A 26595-nucleotide genomic window follows, 5' to 3' on the forward strand; every position below is an offset into this window, starting at 1 on the left:
GAAATCAGAAGAAAGCTGGAGTAGCAATTCTCATATCAGACAAAATGGACTTCAAAATGAAGACTATTACAAGAGACAAAGAAGGACATTACATAATGATCAAGGGAACAATCCAAGAAGATGTAACAATTGTAAATATGCATTCAACATAGGAGCACCTCAATGCATAAGGCAAATGCTAACAGCCATAAAAGGAGAAATTGACAGTAACACAATCATAGTATAGGACTTTAATACTCCGCTTTCACCAATGGACAGATCAACCAAAATGAAAATAAATAAGGAAACACAAGCTTTAAATGAGACATTGAACAAGATGGAGTTAACTGATATTTATAGGACATTCCATGTAAAAACAACAGAATACATGTTCTTCTCAAGTGCTCATGGAACATCCTCCAGGAGAGATCATATCTTGGGTCACAAATCAAGCCTTGGTAAATTTAAGAAAATTGAAATTGTATCAAGTATCTTTTCCCACCACAGTGCCGTGAGACAAGACGTCAATTACAGGGAAAAAAAACTTTAAAAAATACAAACACACGGAGGCTAAACAATACGTTACTAAATAACCAAGAGATCACTGAAGAAATCAAAGAGGAAATCAGAAAATACCTGGAAGCAAATGACAATGAAAACACGATGGCCGGAAACCTATGGGAGGCAGCAAAAGCAGTTCTAAGAGGGAAGTTTATAGCAATACAATCCTACCTCAAGAAACAAGAAAAATCTCAAACAACCTAACCTTATACCTAAAGCAATTAGAGAAAGAAGAACAAAAAAAACCCCAAAGTTAGCAGAAGGAAAGAAATCATCTTAAAGATCAGATCAGAAATAAAAAGAAATGAAGGAAACGATAGCAAAGATCAATAAAACTAAAAGCTAGTTCTTTGAGAAGATAAACAAAATTGATAAATCATTAGCCAGATTCATCAAGAAAAGGAGAAGACTCAAATCAACAGAATTAGAAATGAAAAAGGAGAAGTAACAACTGACACTGCAGAAATATAAAGGATCATGAGAGACTACTACAGGCAACTATATGCCAATAAAATGGACAACCTGGAAGAAATGGACAAATTCTTAGAAAAACACAGCCTTCTGAGACTGAACCAGGAAGAAATAGGAAATATAAACAGACCATTCCCAAGCACTGAAATTGAAACTCTGATGAAGAGTCTTCCAACAAACAAAAGCCCAGGACCAGATGCCTTCACAGGCGAATTCTATCAAACATTTAGAGAAGAGCTAACACCTATCCTTCTCAAACTCTTCCAAAATGTAGCAGAGGGAGAAACACTCCCAAACTCATTCTGTGAGGCTGCCATCACCCTGATACCAAAACTAGGCAAAGATGTCACAAAAAAAGAAGACTACTGGCCGATATCACTGATTAATATAAATTCAGAGCTCCTCAACAAAATACTAGCAAACAGAATCCAGCAGCACATTAAGAGGATCATACACCACGATCAAGTTGGGTTTATCCCAGGAATGCAAGGATTCTTCCATGTATGCAAATCAATAAATGTGATACACCATATTAACAAATTGAAGGATAGAAACCATATGATCATCTCCATAGATGCAGAATAGTCTTTTGACAAAATTCAACACTAATTTATGATAAAAACCCACCAGAAAGTAGGCATGAGGGAACTTACCTCAACATAATAAAGGCCATATATGACAAACCCACAGCCAACATTCTCAATGGTGAAAAACTGAAATCATTTCCACTAAGATCAGGAACAAGACAAGGTTGCCCACTCTCACCACTATTATTCAACATAGTTTTGGAAGTTTTAGCCACAGCAGTCACAGACAGAAAAATAAATGGAATCCAAATCGGAAAAGAAGTAAAACTGTCATTGTTTGCAGATGACATGATATTATACACAGAGAATCCTAAAGATGCTACCAGAAAACTACTAGAGCTAATAATCAATGAATTTGATAAAGTAGCAGGATACAAAATTAATGCACAGAAATCCCTTGCATTCCTATACACTAATGATGAAAAATCTGAAAGAGAAATTAAGGAAACACTCCCATTTACCATTGTAACAAAAAGAATAAAATACCTAGGAATAAACCTACCTAAGGAGACAAAAGACCTGTATTCAGAAAACTATAAGACACTGATGAAAGAAATTAAAGATGATACAAACAGATGGTGAGATATACCATGTTCTTGGATCGGAAGAATCAGTATTGTGAAAATGACTATATTATCCAAAGCAATCTACAGATTCAATGCAATCCCTATCAACCTACCAATGGCATTTTTCAGAGAAGTAGAACCAAAAGTTTTACAATTTGTATGGAAACACAGAAGACCCCGAATAGCCAAAGCAATCTTGAGAAAGAAAAATGGAGCTGGAGGAATCAGGCTCCCTGACTTCATACTACACTACAAAGCTACAGTAATCAAGACAGTATGGTACTGGCACAAAAACAGAAATATAGATCAGTGGAACAGAATAGAAAGCCCAGAGATAAACCCACGCACCTATGGTCAACTAATCTGTGTCAAAGGAGGCAAGAATATACAATGGAGAAAAGATAGCCTCTTCAATAATTGGTGCTGGGAAAACTGGACAACTACATGTGAAAGAATGAAATTAGAACACTCCCTAACACCATACACACAAAAAAACTCAAAATGGATTAGAGACCTAAATATAAGGCCAGACAGTATAAAACTCTTAGAGGAAAACATAGAGCACTCTGTGACATAAATCACAGCAAGATTTTTATGACCCACCTCCTAGAGAAATGGAAATAAAAAGAAAAATAAACAAATGGGACCTAATGAAACTTAAACGCTTTTGCACAGCAAAGGAAACCATAAACAAGACAAAAAGACAACCCTCCAAATGGGAGAAAATATTTGCAAATGAATCAACAGGCAAAGGATTAATCTCCAAAATATACAAGCAGCTCATGCAGCTCAATATCAATAAAACAAACAACCCAATCCAAAAATGGGCAGAACACCTAAATAGACATTTCTCTAAAGAAGATATACAGATTGCCAACAAACACATGAAAGGTTGCTCAGCATCACTGATCATTAGCAAAATGCAAATCAAAACTACATTGAGGTATCACCACACACCAGTCAGAATGGCCATCATCAAAAAATCTACAAACAATAAATGCTGGAGAGGGTGTGGAGAAAAGGGAACCCTCTTGCACTCTTGGTGGGAATATAAATTGATGCAGCCACTATTGAGAACAGTACGGAGGTTCCTCAAAAAACTAAAAATAGAAGTACCATACGAGCCAGCAATCCCACTACTGCGCACATACCCTTTGAAAACCATAATTCAAAATGAGTCATGTACCGCAGTGTTCGTTGCATCTGTGTTTACAGTAGCCAGGACATGGAAGCATTCTAGGTGTCCATCGACAGATGAATGGATAAAGGAGATGTGGCACCTATATACAATGGAATATTACTCAGCCATAAAAAGAAACAAAATTGAGTTATTTGTAGTGAGGTGGATGGACCTAGAGTCTGTCATACAGAGTGAAGTAAGTCAGAAAGAGAAAAACAAATACAGTATGGTAACACGTATATATGGAATCTAAAAAAAAAAGTGGTTCAGAAGAACCTAGGGGCAGGAAAGGAGTGAAGATGTAGACATAGAGAAGGGACTTTAGGACACGGGGTGGGGGAAGGGTAAACTGGGATGAAGTGAGAGAGTGGCATGGACATATATACACTACCAAATGTACAATAGGTAGCTAGTGGGAAGCAGCCGCACAAAACAGGGAGATCAGCTCAGTGCTTTGTGACCACCTAGAGGGGTGGGATAGGAAGAGTTCGAGGGAGACGCAAGAGGGAGGGGATGTGGAGATATATGTACACAGATAGCTGATTCACTTGTTACACAGCAGATACTAACACAACAATGTAAAGTAGTTATATTCCAGTAAAGATGTTTAAAATAATTTGTTTATTCTTTGACTTCTTTCATCAAAGTTTTATCAGTTTCCTCACGTAAGTCTTACACATATCTTTTTAGATTTATACCTGTTTCATTTTGGGGGGGTTTTAATGTATATGGTATTGTTTTAAGTTTCAAATTCCATTTGTTTATTGCTGTTGGAAGAAAGTAACTTTTGTAAATTAATCTTCTATCCTGCAATTGTGCTGTAATTGCTTATTAGTTTGGGGAATTGCCTTTTTTAAAAAAAATTAATTTATTTAATTTATTTATTTTTGGCTGCTTTGGGTCTTCGTTGCTGCGCCTGGGCTTTCTCTAGTTACAGTGAGCGGGGGCTACTCTTTGTTGCGGTGTGCGGGCTTCTCATTGCGGTGGCTTCTCTTGTTGCAGAGCACAGCTTCTAGGCGTGTGGGCTTCAGTAGTTCTGGCATGAGGGCTCTAGAGTGCAGGCTCAGTAGTTGTGGCGCATGGGCTTAGTTGCTCCGCAGCATGTGGGATCTTCCTGGACCAGGGCTCGAATCCGTGTCCCCTGCATTGGCAGGTGGATTCTTAACCGCTGTGCCACCATGGAAGCCCCTAGGGCAATTGCTTTTTTAATTGACTCTTTTGGCTCTCCTTCGTGGACGATCATGTGATCTGCAAACAAAGTTTTATTTCTTCCTTTTCTTCCTCTATCCCTTTAACTTTTCTTACTGTGTTAGCTGAGTGCCATCCACTACAGTTTTGAAAAGGAGTGGTGAGAAGGGACAGCCTTGCTTGTTCTTGTTCTTACTGGGAATGCTATTTTTCTCACCATTAAGTGTGCTGTTAGCTGTAGATTTTTTGTAGATGTTCTTTATCGAATTGAGGAAGTATCTGTCTGTCCCTTATTTGTTGAGAGTTTTTATCATGAATAGGTGTTGGATTGTCAGATGCAAAAAGTCAGGTGCTTTTTCTGCATCTATTGATGTGATCATGTGATTTTTCTGCATTAGCCTGTTGATGTAATGGATTATAGTAATTGATTTTTTTGAATATTGAATATTGAACCAACCTTGCATGCCTGGAATAAATCCTCCTTGGTCATGGTGTATACTTCTTTTTAAACATGCTGTATTTGATTTGCTAATATTTTGTTGAGGATTTTTACATCTATTTTCATTCTTTTTATTTTAACTCTTAAAAAAGGAGGTGACATTTTTAGCTTGGGGCCATACAAAAAGGGCTACAGGCCAACTTTGGCCCATGGAGTGAAGTTTGCCAACCCATTTCCTTTACAATATGTATTGTTGACTTATCAAAATAGAATGTTAATTGATACTTTTACTCTTCTCCCATACAGTGAAAGGACTCTATTGCACTTGTAATTCTACCTTTATTGTCTTATATACCATTTATATCATGTATTTTAAGTCAGTATATGTTAAAATCCCACAAGCTATTATTGATATTTTATACAATTAATATTCAATTCAAATTTTGCATATATTTATGGTTTCCTTTAATCTTCCTTTCTGCATTGTCAAGTTCACATGTAAGAATTTTCATTGTGTATGAAAAGTCCTTGACTGTTTCTTTTCTTTTTTTTTTTTTTTTTGCGGTACGCGGGCCTCTCTCACTGTTGTGGCCTCTCCCACCGCGGAGCACAGGCTCCGGACGCGCAGGCTCAGCGGCCATGGCTCACGGGCCCAGCCGCTCCGCGGCATGTGGGATCCTCCCAGACCGGGGCACGAACCCACGTCCCCTGCATCGGCAGGCGGACTCTCAACCACTGTGCCACCAGGGAAGCCCGACTGTTTCTTTAGTGTACATCTTTAGGGATGAATTTATTTTGTTTCTCTGAAAATGTCTTTGTTTTACCATCATTCTTCAAAGTTGTAGTATTGCTGTATTTATCGAATGTTAGTTTGGCAGTTGTTTTCGTTCAGCACTGTACATTGTCTTCTGGCCTTCACTGTTGAAGTCACTTCTGTCTTTTTGTTGCTCTTATTTACAGGCACCTTGTCTCTTTCTGCCTGATTTTAAGAGCTTCCCTTTATTTTTGTTTTTAGCTGTCTTAATGTGTTGTGCATAGGTGTGGATTTCTTTTTATTTATGTGCTTGGGGATTGTAGGACTTTCTTTTTTGGTATTTATTCATTTGGCAGTGTTGGGTCTTAGTTAAGGCACGTGGGATCTTTAGTTGCAACATACACAATATTATTTTTTTAGTTGCGGCATGCTGGATCTTTAGTTGCGGCATGTGAACTCTTAGTTGTGGCATATAGGATCTAGTTCCCTGACTAGGGATTGAAACTGGGCCCTCTGCATTGGGAGCGTGGAGTCTTAGCCACTGGACCACCAGGGAAGTCCCTGTATGACTTTTTATATCTGAGAATTGATACCTTTCCTCAATTTGGGGATGATGTCAAACTGGTTTGTTTCTTTTTTTTTTGAGGTATTGCTTCTGCTCTATTCTCTCCTTTCTCTCTGGGACTCCAATTTCATGTCTGTTAAAGTGATGTTTTAACTTTATTCTCTATTTCTTTCCTTCTTTTCTATATATTTCATCCTTGTTTATCTTTCTACTTTTTCTTGAACATATTCTTTTAAGTTGTCTTCCAATTACTTCCTAAACTATGTCTAATCTGGGCTGGTTTACCCACTCAGTTGAGCTCTTAATTTTGGTTATCACATTTTTCAAGTTTAGAGTTTCCATTGGTTTCTTTTTATGGTTTCTAATCCTTTCCCAAATTTCTCAACCTTCTTTTCTATTGTTTTGTACACAATTAGAATTTAAAAAATTCTTTTAGATCCATTGTCTGATGACTCTTTAATAGTGAGGCCCTGTGTGTCTGCTTATCGTCTGTTGTTTCTGTGGCTTTAATTCATGTTACCTTATCTTCCCATGGACTTTTACATGTGTGTATGTGTCACATATTTATTTTTTAGAGCAATTTGAGGTCTAGTCTAATATCTTTCTTCTGAATTACCCTTATTCCTAAGAGGCAGCCTTTGAAGTCTCTATCCGAAATGAAGGGTGTTCACCAGGGCTTCTCCACTCCTTGCTGACTTAATATATCTTTCGTTGAATTTAAAGACTGTCCCAGGGCATTCAGTCTCCCAGCTACCTCTCTGGAATTGGCAGATACCTCTAGGGGAAGGGTGGTTCCAAGTGCCAGTCTCATCTTTCTGCATCCGTATCTTCCCCCGTTCCCATCTCAGTAAATATTTATTCTTTTGTTTTCCAGTGTCTTCAAGCTGATTTAAAAAAAGTATGTATCCAGCTTTTCTTGCTGTCCTTAGCGGGAGGCTTGATCCAAATTACTTAATCCTCTATTACTGATAAAAGAAGACTGTCTTCAGATTTCTTGGTATAAGAGAGAGATTATATGGTAACTGAGTTGGGGTTTTCCATTTTTAGCTAAGGACGTTTCCATTTAAAACGTCCTTATATAATTAGTATAAAAAAATAGAAGTTCTTTCTTTGTAACCTTGAATATAGAATGATGGACCACTTTTGAAGGTCAGAGAAAGAGTTATTTTATGAGGCCTTTCTATCTATGACACTAGATATCTATTTGGAGGACTACCATACTATATTTTTCAAGATTATTACTGATAAGTTGATTACTACTGAATTAGAGAACTGGATATGTTATATGTGCAGAGTACTTGAAAACATAAAAAATTCATTCTGACCTTGGTTAGTTTCACACAAATTGGCAGATAGTTTTCTGTAATTCTTAACTATTCCTAAAGGAGAAAATTGTGGAAAAGGCTATTGGCAAATGCAACCCAGGGGCTCATAACTTTGAGTCAAGGATTTCTTTCCAGTATCTAACTACTGTGTTTAAGCCTATTTATATTCAGTCATCACAGAAATAGAGAACAGTTAGTGATTATCGTGCATACTAGAGTCCATTTTCATTAGTATAGGGTTCACAAACTAAGACAAAATCTGTGTGAACAAAGGTATGATGTGCATATTTATTCCGGGGCTAGCTGGAGTAGAATATTCTTGGCAGATGGTAGGAAATGAGATTACACAAGGTAGATTGGGACTGATTGTGTAGTGCTTTGCAAGACTGGGGTGTTTTGATTTTGTCTCATATATGGGAGCTTTTGAGTGAGAATGAGAAATCAAATAACAGTTTCTGACTATTAATCTAGCAGTGTTTGGAGGGTAGACTAGAGAGAGAAAATATTGGAAGCAGGGATAATAAAAAGCTCTAATAGTCTAGTTACGAGACGATACAAGCTTGACTTTTCGTGGTTAAGTAGGAATGGAGAGAATGGAATGCATTTTAAAGAAATAATATTTGTTGTTCATACATGGGAAGTTGAGAGAGAAAGCAGAGAAGACTTTGAGGTTGTAAGTGTGGATGAATGGTAGCATAATACTGCTGTCAATATCAGAAGCTGGAAAGTAAGGATGTTGAAGGTAGATTGAAAGTAAGGGTAATGAATTTGGTTTAAGATAATTTGAACACAGGGTGATAGAATTGTTCATTATCTGAAAAACAGTTTGTAGTTGTTAAAAAGAAAATTTAACAGTAAAATGTTGAAAGTGCAAGGTGCAAGTTTTCCTGTCAGGGAGTCCCCCCATTATTATTTCCCCAGAAGTTACCACTATTCGCTGCTTGGTGTACCACTATTTGATGCTTTTTATGTGTATGTAAACATATGTGTGTGTGTATCTGTCATTTATACTCTTCACCATGCTGTGGGGACAGATCTAACTTGTCCTTTTTAATGTATAGTATAGATAAACCTTTATTTATGGAAGTTTAGCTTATTTCTGATTTTTTTCATTTTTTTAATTAAAAAATGTCACAAAGAAAATTCTTATATGGTAATTACATTTGGGTACTCATCCAGCTATTGTCATAGAGTAAATTCCTAGGATTGGGTCAGGGGATAAGCAGATTTATCATTTTGATACAGGTAACTTTGCAGAAAGCTTACTATAGATGTGTGTGTGTGTGTGCGCACGCACGCAAATTAACGTGGTATTTTTTGTGGTATGAGGGGAAAGTATATCATGCATTTGGGTGTGGTACCTACTGGTGATGTGTGTTGGTATATTCTAGCTTTATTATTCAAAAAATTAACATATTAAAAAGTAATGAAATTGCAAACATCAACTTGGACAGGAGAAATCCTCCTGGTTTGGGAAAATACAAGAAGGCAGTACACATATGCTTGCATAGAAACTAGAATTGGAGATGAGGTAATGGTGGTGGTGATTGAGAAAGGGATATTCTGAAATTAGTGAAGTCCTGGAAAGTACGTCTAGTGAATATTTCAGTGCCAAGAGGGAAGGAGATAAATCATTTTAATTTTATTTTCCAGAAACTTTCAGGTCTTTGTAAATTTTATTTCTGTGAGGACTTAACTCTCATTTTAGGGTAGGGGTCAGTGAGAATGTTTACTGTCAAGTTAACTGGAATACAGAGGAAAAAGATACTCATTTTACCTTGGAAATCTTTCTTTCGCTAGTAGTAGGACTGAAGGGTAACTTTTGATTTGTAAGCTTTTAGCTAATTAAAACTAAAACCTCATAATGCCTTTTGGTGATATTATTAGAAAGTATTAGATATGTTTATTGTATGTTTCTATCTCTTAAAACTTAATTTGCATCAAAGAGCAGAATCAAAATTACATGCCAGGGCTTCCCTGGTGGTGCAGTGGTTAAGAATCCGTCTGCCAATGCAGGGGACACGAGTTCAAGCCCTGGTCTGGGAAGATCCCACATGCTGCGGAGTGACTAAGCCCATGCGCCAAAACTACAGAGCCTGTTCTCTAGAGCCCGCGAGCCACAACTACTGAGCCCGCATGCCACAACTACTGAAGCCCACGCGCCTAGAGCCCGTGCTCCACAACAAGAGAAGACATGCAATGAAAAGCCCATGCACTGCAACGAAGAGTAGCCCCTGCTTGCTGCAACTAGAGAAAGCCTGCGCACAGCAACGAAGACCCAACACAGCTGAAAATAAATAAAATAAATTAATTAAAAAAAATTACATGCCACTTTTATGATCCAGTTTATTAATTCCATGGCAAATGTATATTCTTGACAGGATAATGTGGCAGCTGCTACTACAAACAGTGTACTCTGCATTTGCAAAGGTTGAATCCTTGTGCACATTTAACCGAAGAACAAGGAGTAAAGTGTCCTTGAAGGACTTTTACCCCTCTGTTAAAATAAATAAAGCAGGAAACCAAAGCAACCTCAATTTTAGTTTAAAAGTCTTCTTATGTAATACGTAGACATCACATTAATTTATCAGAAATGATGTAGTTCAAGCAAGACTCAGTAATTTAATGGTGGGGTTGTGTAGGCTAAAGATAGTCTCTGGTAGTAAGGAAAGGTAATTCATAATTACCCATGACTAAGGGAGGTACTGTTAGGAAAAAATATATATAATAGTTTTGAAAAAGATGAATGAAGTTAAAAGGAACAGAATTGTTTTAATTAAATTTTTTGTTTTTAATTATTTACAGTAAGAACACTGTGTCATCATTTTTTACTTCTAGATACAGCAAACATTTGGTTACTTTCATAATCCTGGATTGGTGCTTTTGGGGATAGCTGAGGTGATTGACTTTCCTGTTCTTAGCACAGTGCATAACACATAGATGATCAATATTTATATGTTGACTGATTTCTTCTCTGAATCTGCAGCCTGAGTGCAGTCACCTTGTGTCAAATAAAAGATCCTTTGTAGCATTAATCACAGACATAATTACATGCTGAAGGTCATCTTTGTGAAGACTGTGATTCTCCCCAGCCACTTATCAAGTTCCAAATAGCTTTTCCCCTGGTTTCAGAGTATGAATTTCGTACCAGAATCCACTCTTAAAGTTTACCTCAGTAACTTCAGGAAACATTGGTGATTTGTGACTCTGGGACTACCTCTACTGGAAGAGTCGTTACATCTAGTTAGGCTAATACTTGAAGATACGACCTTGATGGGCACAGAAACTGCATGGAAGTAAAGAAAATTTAAGGTATGATTCAACTTTATTCTTGAATTTTATGAAAAACCGAAAAATCTGAAAATTGGGTTTGTTATAGAAATGATAAAGGAGAATAATATGTGATAAAAAGTATATAATACTGAAGGAGTTCACTGATCACTAATTAAGTGTATTTCTCTCTTCAGGTGTAATTTGGCCTCCCGAGATTCTGTCTTAGCACGAAGAAAGTGAAAAATACTCTTGAAAAGAAAACTAAGACAATAAGAAAGCAAGACTTGCATTTACATGGTTGTCAGCTCACTTACCAATATGGACACTTTTCCCACCATTTTTCCTCCTGGTGGAGACAGTGGGCTGACAAGTTCTCAATCTGAGTTCCAAAAAATGTTAATTGATGAACGGTTACGATGTGAACATCATAAAACTAATTATCAGACTCTGAAAGCTGAACACACAAGGTAAATAAATTACTTAAATTTGGAAGTGAGAGGCTTGATTAAAATTTTTTATTTTGTCTAAATGTTTGCTCTGGAGCATACAGTATAATTTTGTTATTTTGCAGTATACAATATACATTTAAAACTTTTAAAATACAAGTAAATTTTCTTTAAATCAAGTGGATTATAAATTTGTAAAAGTCTTGTTTTGAAAGTAGCAAGACATGTAAAATTAAATGTATCTAGGTGGCTAAATATGTTTTTTTTCCCTTCAAAGTAAAATTGCATTCAGAAATTACAATGTTAATAATAAATGAAACTGTAAAGCAATTGTATTTGTAAGTTTAATGAATATATGATGTTGATCTTGCTCTGTAGTGTTGGTTGACTTCACATAAAGTAATGCGATTAGAAAGCAAAGGATACACTTAAATTCTTCGTTTTAAAAAATCAGGTTGCAGGATGAGTACATAAAGTCACAAAATGAGCTCAAGCGCCTATTAAATGAAAAGCAAACTCACCAGGAAAAATTTCAGCTGCTGCTTGAAGAGCTACGAGGGGAATTAGTAGAGAAAACTAAAGACTTAGAAGAAATGAAGCTGCAGGTAAGAAAATATATTCAAATTAGTATAAAAGTAGTCAGATATTTAGTGGAAATAAATAATTTTGGTAAATTTTCCCTATATTCTTAATGAATATTTTGTTGTATCTCTAGGTAGTATAACTTAATCTTCTTTCATATACTCTAGAATGTTAGCTACCCTGTAGGGTTTAGCCACAAAACTGTTATTTTAGGTAAATTTGTATTATATTTCCTGTTCTGATTTAAATAATATCTCACTCTTCAGAATAAATGGAGGAAAGGCCAGTTTGTATTGATAAAAATTCACAATTTAAAAATATCTTTAAAAATAAAGGTGTATTGGATTTAAGTACTGATCTAGTGCTTGTTACAATAAGGCATTATTAATATTGGAGTCATGGGTTGATAAGAGTGAAAAGCCATCTTTCAAGTCATCCAGTGTGGCATATTATCCAATTTATGTATTCTTTTGACAGCAGTGTTAAAGGAGTTTGTCATTCAGTATTATCTCGAAATCTTCCATTGTTGGAAACACCACCACTTAAGCTTGGGTTGGAGCCTCCACCATGTTTACTGTTTCATCCCTACGTATACATATTTAGGACATTTAAACAAATAAAAACCTCAGAAATGTGAGTTGAAGAGGGAAATATAATTTAAACCTTTAGAATTGGTGGATTAATTTGTTTTGCAAAAATTGAGGCCCATATGAATGCAGTCTGTGAGCACTAAACCCAAGGTATTCAAAGTATTCTTTTCAGGCATTGAAGATGTAATCACTGTTTCTTGAGAGTAACATGTAGACATGCTTATTTGTAATAAGCACATGCAAAATAGCCTAAGAAGACTAGAGTGGCTATATTAATATCAGATAAAATAGACTTCAAGACAAAGAGTATCATTAAAGATAAAAAGAACGGTTTTATAACCAAAAAAAAGGGTCATTTCACCAGGAAGGTGATGACCTTCAACAAATAGTTATGTTTCTATTCCTTAGTTTTCTCAAGTGATAAAGGGCATAAAGGTTTTTGTCTAACAGGGGTTGCTGTAAGGACTAATGAGATTATAACCTGTATATTTTCAGTACGGTGTCTGGCACATAGTAGCTACTCATAAATGATGGCAATTTTTATTCTGTTGGAATACAGACTCCATGAGGGCAGGAACTTTTTTTTTAGTGTGTCTCCAGTGCTCAAGATGGTGCCTAGCAAGTATTTGTTAAATGAATGACATGAATAAGTAGAATAAATGAGCGAGTTGGAATTGTTCTATTCATATATAATATAATGTCGCCCTTGTTGTCTCATAGGTATCTAGAGCCTTAGCATCTTAGAGTTGATAATCATCTAGTTCTCTTTCATATCTGTCATGAGTTGAATTGTGTCCCCGAAAAGATAAGTTGAAGTTCTAATTCCCAGTACTTCAGAATGTGACCTTATTTGGAAATAGGGTTTTGCAGATGAAATTACTTAGGTTAAGATAAGGTCGTACTGAAGTATGACAGGCCCTTAATATAATATGACTGATGTCCTTAATAATAAGAAGAGAAAAGACATAGAGACGGAAACACATGGGTGGTGGTGGAGCAGAGAGAACGTCCTATGATGACAGAAGCAGAGACTGAAGTGTCGCAGCTGCAAGGGAATGCCAAGGATTGCCAGCACATCAAGACAAGCTAGGACAGGGCAAGGAAGGGTTCTTCCTACAATTTTCAGAGGGAACACTTAGCTGACACCTTGATTTTGGACTTCTGGCCTCCAGAACTGTGAGGCAATAAATTTCAAAGCAGAATTCCCGTTTGGAACTCTTATGACACAGAGCTCTTCATTCTGTGCTTCAGTGCTTTCAGTGCTAGAGAACCTAGTGAATTGTAAAGTGATACACTTCCATTTATGGATTGGAGAATGTTAAGCATTTTCTCTATCATATTGAAAGAAAACCATCCTCCCTGTAGCCTCCCTGTTGGTTATTGCAGTGTTCCTTGGACCTACACAAAATAACTCTGGATATTTCTTCATGTGATAATTTCCCAAATGTTTGCTGATAAATAAAATTTATCTGTTAAAGTTTCTGTTTTTCAAGATAAACATATCTGATTTCTGTGTGATATTTACCTGGCAGAAATAACTGAAAGAAGCATTTATACATAAATACATGTATTGAAGCAGTTTAGCTATTTGCTTCAGGGGGTGTTTGCAATTTGTACAAATTGTGAGTTAAGTAAATTCAGCAAAGTAAAATCAGCAAGAAATACTTCAATGAAGGTTTTATGAAAGATGATTATTTTAAAAATACACATGTATCGTCTACCTGCAAAATGCCTTTTCAGATTTAGAATTTAATATCTCTTTGACTTTATAGAAACACAATGTAAAAGACATTCATTTAAAGAATATTTCTGCATCACTTGTGCAGTTGTAGTGAATGGGGATAATAATAGTGCCTAGCTCATAGGATGATTGTAAAGTTGCAATGAATCAATGATTAGAAATTATTAGTACGGTGCTTTGATGTCGTAAGTGGTTAGAACAAGTTAGCTATTACATTGTTGTTATGTAACATGTTAGCAAAACCTTTTTTAAAAATATGGGAGTCATTTTATATGTTTCTGATAAAAATTTTAAAAAATTACTTTGCCAAACATTTATATGCTTTCTTTGTGCCAGGTAATGAAAACTGTGTAAACCAGTATGTTTACCATTTTATTTGGCTGCTAGGAAGCTCAGAGCAAAATTTAATACTCAGTTTGTCGTTAATCTTTTAAGAATCTCTGGCACAGCAATATTTACTCCCTTAAATCAAAATATTCTTTGAAAAATACTGGTCTGTTTTGTATTATTATTTATTTATTTTATTGGAGTATAATTGCTTTACAATGTTATGTTAGTTTCTGTTGTACAATGTACTGAATCAACTATATGTATACATATATCCCCTCCCTCTTGTACCTCCCTCCCCCCACCCCCCATCCCACCCATCTAGGTCATCACAGAGCACCGGGCCGAGCTCCCTGTGCTATACAGCAGGTTCCCACTAGCTATCTGTTTTACACATGTTTTACACATTACCATGTGTATTTATGTCAAACCTTATCTTCCAATTCATCCCACCTGCCCCTTCCCCTGCTGTGTCCACACATCTGTTCTCTACATCTGTGTTTCTTTTCCTGCCCTGCAAATAGGTTCATCTATACCATTTTTCTAGATTCCACATGTATGCGTTAATATTGTTTTGTATTATTAATATGACAAATGTTGGAGTATTGAAGATTTTTTATATATTTAATATAGGTAATGACACATAGACGGTTGTATGACAGAGCATTCTTTTAAGTTTCTTTTCAGACAAGTAGTGGCGGTATTCCATTAGAAATCTAAGACACAGCATAATTTCCTCCTAATATGGCATTGAGTTAACCCTCTAATTCTATATCTTTGGTGTATGTCAGCTTTGAGAGAGAGGGAGAGGGGAGGAAGATAGATTTTTTAATGTGTGTGCTTGTTGTTAATAAGTTTCTTATGAGATAAGCATCTCTAACCATAAATGTTTTTCTTTATCAGAGACCTCATTGATCACAAGACTCCTGTGTAGTTACCAATTGCAGTGTTGTTTTTTCCTTTGTGTAGATACATTTTTCCATCAGTATCATTTTCCTTCCATCTTATGGACTTTAACATTTCTTATAGTACAGAAATACTGGTGAGAATTTTTTCAGCTTTTGTATGTATATGTAAGAAATGGTGTTTAAAGGTATTTCTGCTGAGTATTGAATTCTAGATTGACAGTTTTTTCCCCTAATACTTTAAAGATGTTGCTCTTCTGTCTTCTCACTTACGTGTCACATAAGAAATTTGTTGTTAGCTTTATCTTTGTTCTCTTTATCTAGTGTGTCTTTTTTTCTTGTCAGCTCTTAAGATTTTTTCTATTGCTTTTCAGTAATTTGACCTGCCTTTGCACATATCTTCATGTTTCTGGTGCTTGAGGTTTAATGAGCTTCTTGAGTCTGTGGGTTTATAGTTTTCATCAAATTTAGAAAAATTTTAGATATTTTATCTCAATATTTTTTTCTGCCTCCTATTTGATTTCCTTTGGGGACTCTGCTAGTAGGCCACTGAAAGTTCTCCCATAACTCACTGATGTTCTGTTTGTTTATTTTTAAAGATTTATTTTAAAATTTATTTATTTATGGCTTGTTGGGTCTTAGTTGCGGCACACAGGATCTTTCATTGCGGCTCATGAGCTCTTGGTTGCGGCATGCAGGCTTCTCTCTAGTTGTGGCATGCAGCTTTTTCTCTTCTTTAGTTGTGGCATGTGGGCTCTGTAGTTTGCGGCATGCAGGCTCTCTAGTTGAGGCGCGTGAGCTCAGTAGTTGTGGCGTGCGGGCTCAGTTGCCCCTTAGCATGTGGGATCTTAGTTCCCTGACCAGGGATCAGACCCGTGTCCCCTGCATTTTAAGGCGGATTCTTTACCACTGGACCACCAGGGGAAATCCCTGTTTATTTATTTTTAATCTTTTTTGTCTCCTTGTTTCATTTTGGATAGTTTCTGTTGTCATGTCTTTAAGTTCTCTGATCTTTTTTCCTGCAGTGTCTAATCTGCCAGTAATTTCATAGTGCATTTTTCATCTCAGAAATTGTAGTTTTTATCCTGAAGTCCAATTTTGATTTTTTTCATATTTTCCTTGTTCAATCTTTACTGTAGCTTTATGTGGAATTCAGTTATAGTAACTATATTAATGTCTTCGCTAATTTTAGCATCTCTGTCACTTCTGGGTTGGTGTTGGTTGGTTGATTTTCTTTTCCTATTTATTGTGGGTAGTATTTTCAGGCTTCTTTACATGTCTGCTAAATTAAAAAAAATTTTTTTGTATTTAAGTTTCAGGTGTAGAGCACTATGGTTCAACCTCTGTATACACTAGAGTTACCACCACAACAAGTCTAGTTATCATCCATCGCCATACAGCTGACCCCCTTCATCCATTTTGCTCACCTCCCAACCCCCTTCTTCTCTGGTAACCACTAATCTGTTCTCTGTATCTCTGAGTTTGTTTTTGTTTGATTTTGTTTGTTTGTTCATTGGTGTGTGTGTTTTGATTCCACATATGAATGAAATCATATGGTATTTGTCTTTCTTCGTCTGATTTATTTCAGACAAAGAAACTTAGCATCATACTTAGCATCATACCCTCAAGGTCCAGCCATGTTATGAATGGCAGGATTTCTTTTTTTTATGGCTGAGTAGTATTTTGTTGTCTGTGTGTGTTAGTGTATGTGTGCGTATGTATAATGTTCTCTTTATCCATTCATCCATCAGTGGGCACTTAGGTTGTTTGCATATCTTGGCTATTGTAAATAATGCTGCAGTGGGCATAAGGGTTCATATATCTTTTTGAATTAGTGTTTTCATGTTCTTTAGATAAATACCCAGAAGTGGAATTGCTGGATCATATAGTAGTTCTATTTTTAATTTTTTTAAGGAACCTCTATACTGTTTTCCGTAGTTGCTGCACCAATTTACATTCTCACCAACAGTGTAACAGGGTTCTCTTTGCTCCGTATACTCATCAACCTTCGTTATTCATTTTTCTTTGTTAATCACCATTTCTGACAGGTATGAGGTGATATCTCATGGTTTTGATATGCATTTTCCTGATGATTAGTGATGTTGAGCATCTTTTTATGTGCCTGTTGGCCAGCCTATGTCTTCTTTGGAAAAATGTTTATTCACATTCTCTGCCCATTTTTAAGTTGGGTTGCTTGGTTTTTTCTTGTTGTTGAGTTGTAGATAGGTGATTTGCAAATAACTTCTCCCATTTAGTAAGCTGCCTTTTGTTTTGATTATGGTTTCCTTTGCTGTACAGTAGCTTTTCAGTTTGATGTTTGTTTTTTGCTTTTGTTTCTCTTTCCTTTGAAGCCTGATCCACTAAAACATTGGTAAGATTAATATCAGTAAGGTTGCCACTTATGTTTTCTTCTAGGAATTTTATGGTTTCAGGTCTTGAATTCAAGTCTTTATTCCATTTTGAGTTAATTTTGTGTATGGTGTAAGATGGTGGTCTAGTTTTTTAATTTTTTTTGCATGTGGCTGTCCAGTTTTTGCAGTATCATTGACTGAAGAGACTGACTTTTTTCCCAGTATCATTTTTCTGGAATTTTATTTTATTTATTTGTTTATACAGCAGGCTCTAATTAGTTATCCATTTTATACATATTAGTGTATATATGTCATTCCCAGTCTCCCAGTTCATTACACCATCACCCCGCCTCCCCGCCACCACTTCCCCCCTAGGTGTCCATATGTCTGTTCTCTACATCTGTATCTCAATTTCTGCCTTGCAAACTGGTTCATCTGTACCATTTTTCTAGGTTCCACATATATGTATTAATATATTTGTTTTTCTCTTTCTGACTTACTTCACTCTGTATGACAGTCTCTAGATCCATCCATGTCTCTACAAATGACCCAATTTTGTTCCTTTTTATGGCTGAGTAATATTCCATTGTATATCTGTGCCACATTTACTTTATCCATTCATCTGTCAATGGGCATTTAGGTTGCTTCCATGACCTGGCTATTGTAAACAGTGCTGCAATGAACATTGGGGTGCATGTGTCTTTTTGAATTACGGTTTTCTCTGGGTATATGCCCAGTAGTGGGATTGCTGGATCATATGGTAAATCTATTTTTAGTTTTTTAAGGAACCTCCATACTGTTTTCCATAGTGGCTGTATCAATTTACATTCCCACCAAGAGTGCAAGAGGGTTCCCTTTTCTCCACACCCTCTCCAGCATTTGTTGTTTGTAGATTTTCTGATGATGCCCATTCTGACTGGTGTGAGGTGATACCTCATTGTAGTTTTGATTTGCATTTCTCTAGTAAGTAGTGATGTTCAGCAGCTTTTCATGTGCTTCTTGGCCATCTGTATGTCTTCTTTGGAGAAATGTCTATTTAGGTCTTCTGCCCATTTTTGGATTGGGTTGTTTGTTGTTTTAATATTGAGCTGCATGAGCTGTTTATATATTTTGGAGATTAATTCTTTGTTCGTTGATTCGTTTGCAAATATTTTCTACCATTCTGAGTGCTGTCTTTCCATCCTATTTGTAGTTTCCTTTGCTGTGTAAAAACTTAAGTTTCATTAGGTCCCAAAAATTTGTCTATTTTTGTTTTTATTTCCATTATTCCATTACTCTAGGAGGTGGATCAAAAAAAATCTTGCTGTGATTTATGTCAAAGAGTGTTCTTTCTATGTTTTCCTCTAAGAGTTTTATAGTGTCTGGTCTTACATTTAGGTCTCTAAACCATTTTGAGTTTATTTTTGTGTATGGTGTTAGGGACTGTTCTAATTTCATTCTTTTACCTGTAGCTGTCCAGTTTTCCCAGCACCACTTATATAAGAGGCTGTCTTTTCTCCATTGTATATCCTTGCCTTGTTTGTCATAGATTAGTTGACCATAGGTGTGTGGGTTTATCTCTGGGCTTTCTATCCTGTTCCATTGATCTGTATTTCTGTTTTTGTGCCAGTTACCATATTGTCTTGATTACTGTAGCTTTGTAGTATAGTCCGAAGTCAGGGAGTCTGATTCCTCCAGCTCCGTTTTTTCCCCTCAAGACCACTTTGGCTATTCGGGGTCTTTTGTGTCTCCATACAAATTTTAAGAATTTTTGTTCTAGTTTTGTAAAAAATGTCATTGGTAATTTGATAGGGATTGCACTGAATCTGTAGATTGTATTGGGTAGTATAGTCATTTTCACAATATTGATTCTTTCTATCCAGGAACATGGTATATCTCTCCATCTGTTGGTATCATCTTTAATTGCTTTCATCAGTGTCTTATGGTTTTCTGCATACAGGTCTTTTGTCTCCCTAGGTAGGTTTAGTCCTAGGTATTTTATTATTTTTGTTGCAATGGTAAATGGGAGTGTTTCCTTCATTTCTCTTTCAGATTTTTCATCATTCGTATATAGGAATGCAAGAGATTTCTGTGCATTAATTTTGTATCCTGCAACTTTACCAGATTCATTGATTAGCTCTAGTAGTTTTCTGGTGGCATCTTTAGGATTCTCTATGTATAGTATCATGTCATCTGCAGTGACAGTTTTACTTCTTCTTTTCCAAGTTGTATTCCTTTTATTTGTTTTTCTTCTCTGATTGCCATAGCTAGGACTTCCAAAACTATGTTGAATAATAGTGGCAAGAGTGGACATCCTTATCTTGTTCCTGATCTTAGAGGAAATGCTTTCAGTTTTTCACCATTGAGAATGATGTTTGCTGTGGGTTTGTTGTATATGGCCTTTATTATGTTGAGGTAGGTTCCCTCTGTGCCTACGTTTTGGAGAGTTTTTATCATAAATGATGTTGAATTTTGTTAAAAGCTTTTTCTGCATCTATTGAGATGATCATATTGTTTTTATTCTTCAATTTGTTAATATGGTGTATTACATTGATTGATTTGCATATATTGAAGAATCCTTGCATCCCTGGGATAAATCCCACTTGATCATGGTGTGTGATCCTTTTAATGTGTTGTTGGATTCTGTTTGCTAGCATTTTGTTCCGGATTTTTGCATCTATATTCATCAGTGATTTTGGTCTATAATTTTCATTTTTTGTAGTATCTTTGTCTGATTTTAGTATCAGGGTGATGGTGGCCTCATAGAATGAGTTTGGGAGTGTTCCTTCCTCTGCAACTTTTTGCAGGAGTTTGAGAAGGATTTGTGTTAGCTCTTCTCTAAATGTTTGATAGAATTCACCTGTGAAGCCATCTGGTCCTGGATTTTTGTTTGTTGGAAGATTTTTCATTACAGTTTCAATTTCATTACTTGTGATTGGTCTGTTCATATTTTCTATTTCTTCTTGGTTCAGTCTTGGAAGGTTATATCTTTCTAAGAATTTGTCCATTTCTTCCAGGTTGTCCATTTCATTGGCATGGAGTTACTTGTAGTAGTCTCTTAGGATGCTTTGTATTTCTGCAGTGTCTGTTGTAACTTCTCCTTTTTCATTTCTCATTTTATTGATTTGAGTCCTCTCCCTCTTTTTCTTGATGAGTCTGGCTAATGGTTTATCAATTTTATCTTCTCAAAGAAGCAGCTTTTAGTTTTATTGATCTTTGCTATTGTTTTCTTTGTTTCTATTTCATTTATTTCTGCTCTGATCTTTATGATTTCTTTCGTTCTGCTAACTTTGGGTTTTGTTTGTTCTTTCTCTAGTTCGTTTAGGTGTAATATTAGATAGTTTATTTGAGATGTTTGTTGTTTCTTGTGGTAGAATTGTATTGCTATAAACTTCACTCTTAGAACTGCTTTTGCTGCATCCCATAGGTTTTAGATCATCGTGTTTTTATTGTCATTTGTCTCTAGGTATTTTTTGATTTCCTCTTTGATTTCTTCACTGATCTCTTGGTTATTTCATAACGTATTGTTTAGCCTCCAAGATTTCAGTTTTCTTAAATTACTCAAGCTTGATTTGTGACCCAAGATGTGATCTGTCCTGGAGAATGTTCCATGCACACTTGAGAAGAAAGTGTAATCTGCTGTTTTTGGATGGAATGTCCCGTAAATATCAATTAAATCTATCTGATCTTTTGTGTCATTTAAAGCTTGTGTTTCCTTATTAATTTTCTGTTTGGATGATCTGTCCATTGGTGTAAGTGCTGTGTTGAAGTCCCCCACTACTATTGTGTTACTGTCGATTTCCTCTTTTATAGCTGTTAGCAGTTGCCTTATGTATTGAGGTGCTCCTGTGTTGGGTGCATATATATTTATAATTGTTATATCTTCTTGGATTGATCCCTTCATCATTATGTAATGTCCTTCCTTGTCTCTTGTAACATTCTTTGTTTTAAAGTCTATTTTATCTGCTATGAGTATTGCTACTCCAGCTTTCTTTTGATTTCCATTTGCATGGAATATCTTTTTCCATCCCCTCACTTTCAGTGTGTATGTGTCCCTAGGTCTGAAGTGGGTCTCTTGTAGACAGCATATATATGGGTTTTGTTTTTGTATCCATTCAGAGAGCCTGTGTCTTTTGGTTGGAGCATTTAATCCATTCACGTTTAAGGGAATTATCAATATGGTTATTCCTATTACCATTTTCTTAATTGTTTTGGGTCTGTTTTTGTAGGTCCTTTTCTTCTCTTGTGTTTCCCACTTAGAGAAGTTCCTTTAGCATTTGTACAGCTGGTTTGGTGGTGCTGAATTCTCTTAGCTCTTGCTTGTCTGTAAAGCTTTTGATTTCTCCATCAAATTTGAATGAGATCCTTGCTGGGTAGAGTAATCTTGGTTGTAGGTTCTTCCCTTTCATCACTTTAAATATGTCATGCCACTCCCTTCTGGCTTGTAGAGTTTCTGCTGAGAAGTCAGCTGTTAACCTTATGTAAGTTCCCTTGTATGTTGTCATTTTTCCCTTGCTGCTTTCAGTAATTTTTCTTTGTCTTTAATTTTTGCCAGTTTGATTACTATGTGTCTCAGTGTGTTTCTCCTTGGGTTTATTCTGTCTGGTACTCTCTGTGCTTCCTGGACTTGCATGGCTATTTCCTTTCCCATGTTAGGGAAGTTTTCAACTATAATCTCTACAAATATTTTTTTGGGTCCTTTCTCTCTCTCTTCTCCTTCTGGGACCCCTATAATGTGAATGTTGTTGTGTTTAATATTGTCCCAGAGGTCTCTTAGGCTATCTTCATTGCTTTTCATTCTTTATTCTGTTCTGCAGGAGTGAATTTCACCATTCTGTCTTCCAGCTCACTTATTCCGTTCTTCTGCTTCAGTTATTCTGCTATTGATTCCTTCTAGTGTATTTTTCATTTCAGTTATTGTATTGTTTATTTCTGTTTGTTCTCTAATTCTTCTAGGTCTTTGTTAAACATTTCTTGCATCTTCTTCATCTTTGCCTCCTTCCTTTTTCCGAGGTCCTGGTTCAGCTTCAGCTTCACTGTCATTATTCGGAATTCTTTTTCTGGAAGGTTGCCTATCTCCACTTCATTTAGTTGTTTTTTCTGGGGTTTTATCTTGTTCCTTCATCTGGTACACAGCCCTCTGCCTTTTCAGCTTGTCTGTCTTTCTGTGAATGTGGTTTTTGTTCCACAGGCCGCAGGATTGTAGTTCTTCTTGCTTCTGTTGTCTGCCCTCTGGTGGATGAGGCTATCTAAGAGGCTTGTGCAAGTTTCCTGATGGGAGGGACTGGTGTCGGGTAGAGCTGGCTGTTGCTCTGGTGGGCAGAGCTCAGTAAAACTGTAATCCACTTGTCTGCTGATGGGTAGGGCTGGGTTCCCTCCCTGTTGGTTGTTTGCCCTGAGGCATCCCAACACTGGAGCCTACCTGGACTTTTTGGTGGGGCTAATGGCAAACTCTGGGAGGGCTCAAGCCAAGGAGTACTTCCCAGAACTTCTGCTACCAGTGTCCTTGTCCTCACAGTGAGACACAGCCACCCCCACCTCTGCAAGAGACCCTCCAACACTAGCAGGTAGGTCTGGTTCAGTCTCCTATGGGGTCACTGCTCCTTCCCCTGGGTCCCGATGTGCACACTACTTTGTGTGTGCCCTCCAAGAGTGGACTCTCTTTTTTCGCCAGTCCTGTCAAAGTCCTGCAGTCAAATCCTGCTAACCTTCAAAGTCTGATTCTCTGGGAATTCCTCCTCCCATTGACAGACTCCCGGGTTGGGAAGCCTGACATGGAGCTCAGAACCTTCACTCCAGTGGGTGGACTTCTGTGGTATAAGTATTCTCCAGTTTGTGAGTCACCCACCCAGCAGTTACGGGATTTGATTTTATTGTGATTGCACCCCTCCTACCATCTCATTGAGGCTTCTCCTTTGTCTTTGGATGTGGGGTATCGTTTTTGGTGAGTTCCAGTGTCTACCTGTCGATGATTGTTCAACAGTTAGTTGTGATTTCGGTGCTCTCGCAAGAGGGAGTGAGCGCACGTCCTTCTGCTCCACCATCTTGAACCAGTCTCTTCCCCAATATCATTTATTGAAGAGGCTGTTTCAGGCCTTGAATTCCAGTCTGTAATCCATTTTGAGTTAATTTGTATATGGTGTAAGATAGTCGTCTAGTTTTATTTTTTTGCATGTGGTGGTCCAGTTTTCCCACCAGTATCACTTATTGAAGAGACTGTCCTTTCTGCAGTGTATTTTTTTCTTCTTTTGTCATAGATTAAATGTCCATATATGCATGGGTTTATTTCTGGGCTCTCTATATTCTGTTCCATTGATCTATGTGTCTGTTTTTGTGCCGGTATCATTGTGAATTTTACTTTGGTGAGTGCTAGATATTTCTGTATTCTGATAAATATTCTTAAGCTTTGTTCTGGGACACAGTTCCTTGGAAACAGTTTTATCATTCTGAGTCTTGCTTTTAAGATTTGTTAAGTGAGAACAGATTAGTGTTTAGTGCTAATTATTTCCCACTACTGAGAGCCTTCTGAGTCCTCTACTCGTATCTCTCTGAAATGAAGTTTTAAGTCTGGCTTTTGGGAAAAGGAACTCTGTGTGAGCTCTAAATACTCATCCCTCTAATCCTTTCAGGTGGTCCTTTGCCATGGCCAGGAAGCTTTTGCAAAGCTCACCTTCTGTGTTTTCTGTCTCTTAGGGATCTTTCTTGCTTCATTATGTCCAATGTCTTGAAAACCATTGTTTTTTTTTTTGTTCAGTCTTTTGTTTGTTTCAGGCAGGAGGGTAAACCTGGTCTCTATGCCATCTGCTGGCAGTGGAAGCACTTTTTTTTTTTTTTGCGGTATGTGGGCCTCTCACTGCTGTGGCCTCTCCCGTTGTGGAGCACAGGTTCCAGACGCGCAGGCTCAGTGGCCATGGCTCACGGGCCCAGCTGCTCCGCGGCATGTGGGATCTTCCCGGAATGGGGCACGAACCCGTGTCCCCTGCATCGGCAGGCGGACTCTGAACTGCTGCGCCACCAGGGAAGCCCAGCACTTTTATTTTTAATTAAAATATTTTAATTAATTATGGAAATCTCAAACAAGTACAGGAGTATAGTGAGTGGTATGATGCATCCCCACATACCCATCACCCAGCATCAGTAATTACCATCTCTGAGCCAGTCTTGTTTTATCTTTTAACACTTCTGCCTCTGTCTCTCAACCCTTCTGGATTATTTTGAAGCAAATCATATCATCTCAACCCTAAATATTTTAGTATACATCTCTATTATATACCAAAGCAGTTCCTCAAAAGTGTTTCCACAATACCATTTACATACCTAAAGTACTTATTTCTTTGAACCTCTTAGTGTTGTGTCTTTGTTCACGTATTCCTAATTTTCTCACAGTTTTGCTTGTTATTTTTAAAGTTGGTTTGTTTGAAAAAGCATCCAAATAAAATTTACTTATTCTTTTTTAATTACCATTCCTTCTCACTTTGGACTTGAAATTATTACAGACTCTTGACATCATAAACCATATTATAACAGGATCTTTCCATCTGGTTTCTTTAGCCCCATTCACTGCCTCTCCTTCCCATAGCCACCAGTTCTCTCCCACCAAAACTTTTGATCCATCTTGCTTCCTCCTAAAATATACATATGGTAATGCTGTTCTTAAGCTTAAAAACCTTCAGTGAATAAGCAAGGTACAGAAAAATGTGTATGGTATGCCTTTCTTTATAGAAAACTTAGAAGTATTATATATCTGTGTACTGCTTCAAGAAGGATACATAAATTATTGACAGTGGTTGCTTCCTAAGAGGGAAACTAGATGACTGAAGTGAGAAGACTTAGTTTTTTAATATTATATTTTATTTTGTTTGAATTATTTTATTTATGTAATTTATTCACTTTAAGTAAAAGGAAAAAATTTTTAAATACTGAGTAAATTATAAGAATATGAACTTGGTGTTCAGGAAGCTTCCACTAAGTGGCTCCCACCTCTTTTCCTTTTGTTTCCAGCCAGGATGCAGCCCTCCAAGGTGGCATTTAATGGAAATGTGTCAGCATGGCCTTGGTGTCACAGAGTCTAGAGATTACTACCAACATTAACACAGGGGCCCAGGATTCTAAATTTTCTGTAGTGCTTAGGGTGGTTCTACCTAAAATTCCTTTAGGTCACCTTTGAGGAGCATTTTTCTCCCCAGGGAATTTAATATTTTATCCATTCTTTGGTTTTACCTAAGCTTTAGTTTTCCCATTCCTTTGATGTGCCATTCTTTCTGTCCTAAATATCTATTTTGTTCATCTTTACCTTTCTGGTAAGCCTGTATTGCCTATTTTTATAGGTATTCGTATGTATAAATTATTTTTCACTTGAAAGTTTGAACTTTTTATGGGGAGAGATATACTTCCTTTGAGGTTTGTAATCTTTAGCAAGTTTGACTCTGTGTTTCAGTTTTGATAAAAAGGGGTATGATAATGTAGCTATATTCTGGATTGTTGTAGGGATTAAATTAATGCATGTAAGGAATTTAGAACAGTATGTTATGTAGATTATAGTATGTTGCACAATGCTTTACATATAGTAGGCATTCATTCAGTAAAGTTTTTGGAATATTTGGAGTATTGATGAATAAACAAATGAATATTATTCTTAGTTTTCAGAGATTAATGTAAATACAAACTAGGTCTTTTTTTTTTTTTTTACAACTAGTATTCATTAATTAATTGATTCAAGAAATAATCGAGTGTTTCCTTTGTGCTAGGCAGTAGTGCGAGGTTTCGGGAACACATGGTGACTAAAG

The 26595-nt window shown here is 36.6% G+C and overlaps 1 protein-coding gene across 3 annotated transcripts in view; it reads left to right on the plus strand.

Annotated features, from left to right (window-relative positions):
* Positions 1 to 26595, plus strand: part of CEP83 (centrosomal protein 83) — a 111207-nt gene that overhangs the window by 34192 nt on the left and 50420 nt on the right. The window contains exons 2-4 of one of the 3 annotated variants that reach the window (XM_032646005.1): positions 10602 to 10927; positions 11083 to 11355; positions 11789 to 11939. In XM_032646005.1, the coding sequence (XP_032501896.1) occupies positions 11183 to 11355; positions 11789 to 11939 (324 nt within the window). In that variant the 5' untranslated portion in view covers positions 10602 to 10927; positions 11083 to 11182. Of the gene's footprint in view, positions 1 to 9929; positions 10928 to 11082; positions 11356 to 11788; positions 11940 to 26595 lie in introns of those variants that run through there. The other 2 variants (XM_032646003.1, XM_032646004.1) reach the window with 2 other exon arrangements.

This window comes from Phocoena sinus, chromosome 10, assembly GCF_008692025.1.
Source record: "Phocoena sinus isolate mPhoSin1 chromosome 10, mPhoSin1.pri, whole genome shotgun sequence".
Classification (NCBI taxonomy): Eukaryota; Metazoa; Chordata; class Mammalia; order Artiodactyla; family Phocoenidae; genus Phocoena; species Phocoena sinus.